General features: G+C 39.3%; 1 protein-coding gene across 2 annotated transcripts in view; it reads left to right on the top strand.

The window, feature by feature from the left end:
• Window positions 1-8,519, top strand: part of LOC140232834 (dipeptidase 1-like) — a 13,312-nt gene continuing 4,793 nt past the window's right edge. Inside the window, exons 1-6 of one of the 2 annotated variants that reach the window (XM_072312949.1) lie at window positions 1-163; window positions 1,885-2,026; window positions 2,651-2,750; window positions 3,354-3,504; window positions 7,227-7,293; window positions 8,498-8,519. The exon at window positions 8,498-8,519 is cut by the window's right edge and continues 155 nt beyond it. In XM_072312949.1, the coding sequence (XP_072169050.1) occupies window positions 3-163; window positions 1,885-2,026; window positions 2,651-2,750; window positions 3,354-3,504; window positions 7,227-7,293; window positions 8,498-8,519 (643 nt within the window). In that variant the 5' untranslated portion in view covers window positions 1-2. Of the gene's footprint in view, window positions 164-1,884; window positions 2,027-2,617; window positions 2,751-3,353; window positions 3,505-7,226; window positions 7,294-8,497 lie in introns of both variants that reach the window. The other variant, XM_072312948.1, reaches the window with a different exon arrangement.

Here is an 8,519-nt window from a genome sequence, read left to right as displayed (position 1 = left end):
TCATGGAGCGCTCCCGTTTAGTTCTTCTCGTTGTCGCCGTCGTGGTTCTGGTCACTGCACTGGCCGTGGCCGTAGCCATCCCCGTGTCACGGAGCAAACGGCGGACAATTTCTGACCTCGACAAGGCTAGGCGGTACATGATGGAAGTACCCCTTATTGACACGTGAGTGGAAGAAAACAGGGAGTTGGTATACCTTACTGGTAGAAATATTTGGCGTTTGTAACAAACTGTACGTAGGGCCTATTAATCTCTTGAAGCCCGCAGTTCTCCGAGATTTGAAACCTCTCTCGCCGCCCGCCTCTGAAACACAAGCTCAAAGTTCAAATTTACTCTGGGAAATCCATTAAATTAGTATTGTATATGATAGGTCGAAGAGGATCAGGGGGAGGAACGGGGGATCCAGGTAGAGTACCTCTTCTGTCCACCGATGATGATGATGATGATGATGATTATCATTATTATCATTACTATTGTAATAATAATAACTTTTATTATTATTATCATTATTATTATTATTATTATTATTACTATTATCATTATTACATGTGCTATCGAATCATCATTAATCATTAATCATTATTATCATCGTCATCCTCTAAATCACAAATAATCTTGATGATGCCTATCTGTCTGCACACTGGTGTAATTATTGTACAATGTATTTAAATTTGAGTACATGTATTGGAAATCTTCAATTCCCTTTGGGAGCAGTGGTTTGAAAAATGTTCAAGATATCACATTTAATGCATATGACATTGTGTAGGTCTGTTGTACCACAAAACATTCTACCATATATATATATATATATATATATATATATATATATATATTTTTTTTTGCATAAAGCCTATATATAAGGAGATCATCAGTATTTTTCTCAATAACCATTGTAGACGGTTTAGTCTGGAAACATTTTTATTATAACTATTGTTCACATTTTGTGTATTTAACAATACTTAACATCGATTATACGGATTTACATTTTTACAGAAGTTGTTTCTATCCCTAACTCACATTTTAGAACAATTTTAAAGCAGTAATGCTGTTTTTTGTTGTGTCATCTCCAAATGGTGCCTTTAACACTGATATTTATCCAATTGCGGCAAAACCATTGCTCTTTAGTATTGTATACTACGTGAATTTATATCATTTATAAGAATATAGAGATTTGAGTAAGTTCCTCTCATGGACGTAAAGCACACCAGTGGCACAATGAGACCTACAGTATAGATAACCCTCCCATGCCTTCAACTCCCATAGTCTCCTGTATAAAGTATAATTTGAAACCATAATCTGTAATATTCAGTGAAATTCAATTCAATTCAGTTCAGTTCCACTAAATTCAAACTTTATTTTCATTTCTTCAAGCGAATGTACAAAGTAATTGTTAAAATTGGACGTGCATTTGAATAATTAACAGAAAGCAAAATGACAGCATGTTCATGCGTATATTATGATCAATGAACAGCGAAATAACTATATTACAGACACACTTGTACATTCTGCGAATAGATTGAGTTACCTACTCAAAGACTATGCACGCTTGTAATACATTGATACTTGTACTTCAAAAAAGAAGGAGGAATGGGGCGAGAAGCTACAAGTGCAAATTATGCGGACGAAAACAAGGAAAGAGGAAACCAATTAATAATAGAGACGAAGTGAAGTGAAAAAAAAAAAAAAAACTGTCATAGAGTACCTATTGCTTATTGAGGAGTCTGCTGAGAGCCAGGAAAAATATCAGAGGTAAAGATATCGGATCGGAGATGAGGATACATCACAGGTAAGTATTTATATGGTATTCAATATAGATATCATTCAGATTTATTAATTCCATTTTGACGTTTCTGAAGTTTTATACGAATCGAAATCTGTACATCTAGGCATAACGACCTGCCAGGAAGACTAAGAATGCACGAAAACGGAAAACTTCAAAACGTCGATTTGAATAGCGACATCTCTCATCGATTTAACGCCAGTCATACCGACATACCCCGACTGAGAGAAGGGCTAGTTGGTGGGCAGGTATGTGTAGATCAGGTTGACTTTCGTTTGAGAGACCTGCTTGGATGTAGAATGGAATACAACATTTTTTTTTTTCAACGACACAATGTAAAACATTAAGGAAAATACCCATCCCCTCCCCCTCCCCCCCCCCCAAAAAAAAAATGAATTTTAGTTTTTGTATGTTACTGTTACTTGTAGATTACTTGTAGGTTACTGAGATAATATTGGCGGCATTTTGTTGCATGGTGATTTCGTACTTTTCCACGTTTGTAAAGGAAGCATGTTTATTCCTTCAATGGTGATCTGTATTCTTTAATTAGAAAGTAGTGATATGTTTTCTATCATTTCATGTCACACTGCACTACCATCCATCTGACCAACAAAGAAGTTTTGACTATAGATCGTAATTCCCTTTCTAGAAGTGACTTAGTGGATCTAATTAATGTGTGTTTCTGTTCCTATCTACCCAGGGAATGTGAAAATATTATCGTGAAATTGTAATGCCGTGTTTGTCGGTTTTATCTCTCGAACTGTACACGCATGTGTATGTGCGTATGTGTGTGTATACACGTGTGTGTATGTGTGTGTGTTTGTTCGAATGTATGGCAGTTTTGGTCCGCCTGGGCTCCATGTTACTCGCAGTTCAAAGATGCCATCATGCACCTCCTGGATACAATCGACATCATCAAGCGAATAGTTCAGATGTATCCAAAAACATTTGATTTCGTCACAACTGCACAAGGTAAGAAGCATTTGAATTGGTATCAAAGATAACAGTGCACTGATGAACGTAGGAATAAATAAATATCATTCACGTAAAGCAAACAAGTAACTGAATAGGCCTAAGAAAGAGAATAAATGAAAATCAAGTATGAGTTATAATTTTATGCATGTAAAAAATGAAGAGTTCCATTGCCAAATATGGGCTAAGTGACATTTTTAAACTTGTTAAAGTAAAATGAAACATTTCTGCCTCACTTGTAACATAGCAAAGAATATTTTTGAAGTTATGATTGAAAATATCCCATATTTTCTTATCATTAGTTTTTGGCGGTTTTTTAGCAGGTTTAATAGCAAACATCTCAACTAAACAAGAAGTGAGCTAGCTCGTTTTGCAATAAAAGTCTTCAAATATGCAAATACTTAAAACATTCAATGGCATGCGCTACATACAGGCCTATAACAATGGTGCATATTTAAGCCTACTCAGCTTGGAAATAAATACAAACATAAATACGTTTATCAAAATTCGAGAAAAGATTTTGAACACTACCATACACTCCTACTTCTTCCTTGTGCCAGCCATATTACTAATGAGAAAATGTCTCATTTTCTTGTGTTAAAGGAATAGTAGACTCGCATGCCAACGGGAAGATTGCCTCCCTGATCGGCGTAGAGGGCGGTCACGCGATGGATAGCAGTATGGCCGTTTTGCGCATGCTCTATGATCTTGGAGTTAGATATATGACGATCACCCACGACTGCAATACTCCATGGTACGCTAGAGCCAACCCAATTATGGGCAAACATACACACACACACACACACACCTGTGTAACACTGTATCTGAATGAATAGCAAAGAGCATAGAAGCTAGAGCTATACTCTGATGAATAGCATATCTCTGCCAAAAAAAAAGTAACGCTAAGCCAGATTTTTCATTGTATGTTTCTAAATCATAATGCATTAATGAAACAAGACAAAAAGTTGAAATTTGCCACAAATCATGCAACAAAAGTCACGAGGTCCCATTTGACATCACGTAATATTAAATGGGTTAGTCAAATACCGGTTAGTGATTGGCTAAACACAGTCACGTGATGGAGATACATTCGTTATGTTCGCCCATGGGCGAACATTCTTGTAATGTTCCATGGGAAAACATTTTCACGTAACAAATGACAGAAGGCCTAGTACTGCGCGCGCACAGTGAATTTGGCTCTGCGCGATCGAGCGAGCGATCGAGTGCGTTGTGCTGGTGGTTGACGTTGACGTATTATTGGTATTTGACGTATTGTACAAGTGTATTTGACTAATCCATATAATAACAGATGATGACTTTTGTTGTCGGGAACATGTACCAAACGTTCCACCCTCAGGGTTTAAAATGCTATTTCGGGAGGCTATAAGTCCCGAGTCTTATAACCTCCCTCATGAAAGTCGATGCTTGGTAGGCCTAGTGAGGCTCACCTCCCTGGTAGGCCTATATGGCACTTCTTGCCTGTCGAAGCGATCGATGTCATCCTGCTGAATTGTAGGCCTCTCACCCTCCAAAGCAGCACCTATAGCTGTTGACATAGTACGTACGTGTCTTTATAGATTGGAGTTGTAAGTGTCGAACAAGTATGTCTAGTTCATCCCGCAAATGCTCGATCTGGGTTTTAATCCAGTGATCTAGAGGGCCATGGAAGAGAACTGATGTTGATGATTGTCGGGAAGGCTTTGACGTTCAATTAGCTCTGTATGAGGACGGGCATTGTCCTGCTAGAGAGAACAAGCGTTGCCGTTGGCCATGTTCCATGTTGGGGACGACGTACGGGCGATGTGTTGTAAAGCTTCCCCTGATGTGCACCATGTATAATGGCGCGTTCTATAAATTGGCTGCCCACATCATCACACTCCCTCCACCCAGGGAGATGGGAAGAGACCACCTTTCTGCTCCACAAAAGCTGCCCACTTCCAGTGCAGTTGGCTGCAAAACATTCATCTCTTCGGCTGTAGACACGATCCTATCTGGTTCTTTTCCATTGGGCCCTATTGATATGTCTGCTGAACCAAACGTGTCTCCATTGTCTCTGAGGTCATACCCTGAATGGTTGACACTGCCTTATAGTCCCCTCATCTAGCGCGAATATGCTAGACTCGCGCTAGCTAGGCTGTCCATAACGCGCGATCGTTAGGCCTACCTCATGCAGAGTCACCCCAGACTCAACCCAGACGCTTTGTGCGGTGTTCGTGTAAATTGTCCATTGTCTGGGGTGAACACGGAACGTTTCTCGGAGGTTGTGTCTTGTTTTTGGGAACTCTGAACGGGGTATAACAGAACGTCTCGGTCGCGGTCGTCGCAACCCTGCCTCTCGTTCCGGTTGCGGACAGGCTGGTCAGAGATCCTACGCAGTCCCAGTCGAGGATGCAGATGAGTGGAGACAGTAGTGGTCGTCCTTTTGCTTATCTAGGTTGCTCTACCGGATGTAGTCATCCCCTACAGGATGGGTGACACGCGGTCTAACGGATTTGCGAAGGTCACGTGTTGATCCATGTTCCTGGTACATGGTCCATAATCGTGAAATGGTTCTAAGGGACACATTGAAAACCCTCGCAACCTCTGACCTGGATACGCCTTCTTCCATCAGTCCAATGGCGTTTTTCCTCTGTGGTACATTTGTCTCTGCGTGGTGACATTTCTTCCAGTAGTTTTTAACTGAATACAGACAAGTCCTGCAACCTCTAGGGGCCTAAATTTAGAGCTTCATGTACCCCTTTTATAGGCACAGATGCCGACTGTTCAAGTTGCTGAACAACAACAAATTTAGAACAACTTAATTGCAGATAATGCATTTGGAAAGCTCCATACACCATATACTCAGCGGACCATGTTTATAGGGCCTACTTATCAGGGAATTTTCCTTTATGCGTTACTTTTTTTGAAGAGTTAACAATGTATTTACTACTTAGTCAGTGAGATCATGCAGTTTGCGATTACACTATCGACAAAATCATCTCCAGACACTTAATTCGGATCGAGTCAAGGAGTATCTCATGAAGTGATGGTATAGAAAACATAAGCTACTAAAAATAATTGGTTTTACGAATAATAGCTCAGATGAGAGACGACAATTAAATGAATGCAGAATTTAAGAGCCGTGTTATAACGTCCGAAAAATATCATTACATGTACTACTAGTATCACGGTGCGATCGATGGAAGATGATAAAGACATCACCATGAAATGATATCCTGAGGTTAAAAGGTTAGGAAACATGCTTATTTGATAGCTCATACACGAACCCTAGTGTGACCCTAGGCAAAGGGAAAGACAAAGCCATCAGGGACTCTATCCTGTCAGATCATTTTGCTGTCTAGTCTAGTCTGCTCTATAAAGACTCATTGCAGATTTTGATAAATTTAGATCTTTGTTAAGAACTCAATTATTTTTTTATAATTTTTATGTTAGTGATATATGGATATTAAAGTTTTTGTATGATTTTGAATTGTTTTTATGAGTTTTGTTTATATTCAGTTGTTATCTATGGCATTATGAATATTATTATTGTACTACTATCATAAAAAAAGAGATATATTGACTGTAAAGTTATCAGTCTATGGGGAAAGACAGTCCTACACGCCTTTCTCGGGCTTATACTATAATGTACACTGTGAGCAGGCCGCCCTATATCAAGTTATTATTGAAACTTCGATATCATAATTATCAGCAACTTAGCTTAGCACATTCAATGTCTTTTCGAGTGATTAAGTTGGATAATGTGCATCAAGACTGAGTGACTGCAGTAATCTTATCAAACAGTCCCTTGCTTGTGAATAATTAAAGTTGTGCTTGGTACCATGTTTTGAACTCTGAAGAGGGACACTCAACAGCAGAATATGATGTCATATTGCTGCAAAAGGAAATATAGGGATCATTCACAAAACATTTAATGTTCAATAGTATTTAATGACGAATACGGAATCCCTCCACTCGTTCCCTTGGTGTGTCAAAACAAATTTTATCATCCGCGCCATGTGTTATAGGGGTTATTAAGTCCCATACTTCTGTGGTCCAGAATAAGGGAGTTCATGATTAGCGCATGTCTCATTTGACCCCTACACCACAGACTTTGAAATAACATGGACATGTGTTGTGATCAAGAATTCCTTGTTGAAGCATGGCATCTTCTATCAAATCAATGTTGATAAAAGGCATGGAGAGATTTTGCTAAACAGTGTTGATGAATGACTTACACCTGTACATTCTAATTTAGTCCGAAACACATACATTGTACTGACATAATTCAGATTCTCATAGTTGCTCGAGACTTCTATACATTAAACTCAATGGCAAATACACAGACATTCTCATTTGACATTTGTTTTGCACATGCGCAAATCATAACCGTGAACTCCCTTATCATTTTACGAAAAGTAATTCTCTAATGCATGAACTCGAAACATCAGTTTCCTGTTCTCATGGTTTCCCATTTTTCGTTGTTTATTTAACCAGGGCAGATAACTGGCAGGAAATAACCAACCCGAATCTAGAGCACAACGGTCTCACGGCTTATGGCAAGGTAGCGATACTCATCATACTTAATTCACTTATACCAACCGCCTGTGGCACGATGTGTTATAAGGGTGCACGTCACGAGATCAAAACTCACGAATCACACAGTCCACAAGTCATACAGCCCACAAGTCCTACAGCCCATGAGTTTGACGCTCCTAAACAACGCTCACGAAACCGACCCGTGTTTTATCAGTCGAACTAGTGGGCCTTATTTGCCTACCGTCGAACTCATGGGCTCCACGAGTCGTGGGCTGTATGATTCATTGACCTTTTTAAATGTCGAACTCGTGGGCTGTATGACTCGTGGGTATGGGTCTCGTGGGATGACCCCGTGTAAAAGACCAGGTGTGTAGAAGAGGTTTGTGTATAGAGAGTGATTTTTTCCCCTTGATCATTTTTGTGTTTCATTAAGAAATCTGATGTAGATCGATGGGTAGCACATCTTTCTATTTATCATGTATGCCTGGATGACCATCATCTCTTTTACGATACCCCTCCTCACAGAGGAGACTGTGCATATCGAACGAAAAACTTACTGTGCATATCGAACGAAAACTATCACCTTGATTGCGTGCCACGAAGAAGATGAATATTGGCACGGCAGGCATGCAGTATAGCACGACCACGATGCGCGATATTTTGAGTTCACGAGCTATTCACAAACTTGGTTTCAGAATCCATTTAGTCGTGACAAGATTTTGAACCAAATTAATTTCAAACATTGGGCCGCACATTGTGCTTACCTCATATCTCAGCAAGACAATTGGGTAACGTGTTGTGACATAATAAAAAAGAAGAAGAAAAAAAAAAAGGAAACCCTAAGACATTTCACATTTTGACAACTTGTCTCCTTATTCTGTATGAATGTGCTGTATGAATCATTGTTTCGGTTCTCTTTAGTACAATGAGTAAGTTAATTTTGTCTGTAGAATATAATTCCAACGTGGTAAGTAGGATTTGTTGGAGCTGTACTATAGATGACAAATGCAATTTTGTCCTTCGTAATATTACAATGACTTCATTATGATTGTCAAGTTCTCATGTTAAGGTCTCGGGACTGAAATTTGCAGGTATGATTAATTTGAAACTTGAGCTTACTTGAGACCGTGTCAAACTTTTAACACTGTCCTAATCAAGTTCACCTGTTTCGAGTCACAACTGACAATGCGATCATTCACTCATGATTATCTCCGTGTATTCTGTTGAAGCGCGTGATCCACGAAATGAATC

Source organism: Diadema setosum, chromosome 9 (genome assembly GCF_964275005.1).
Source record: "Diadema setosum chromosome 9, eeDiaSeto1, whole genome shotgun sequence".
NCBI lineage: Eukaryota > Metazoa > Echinodermata > Echinoidea > Diadematoida > Diadematidae > Diadema > Diadema setosum.
The sequence above is the reverse complement of the archived record's forward strand: the minus strand, read 5'-3'. Positions and strand labels throughout refer to the sequence as shown.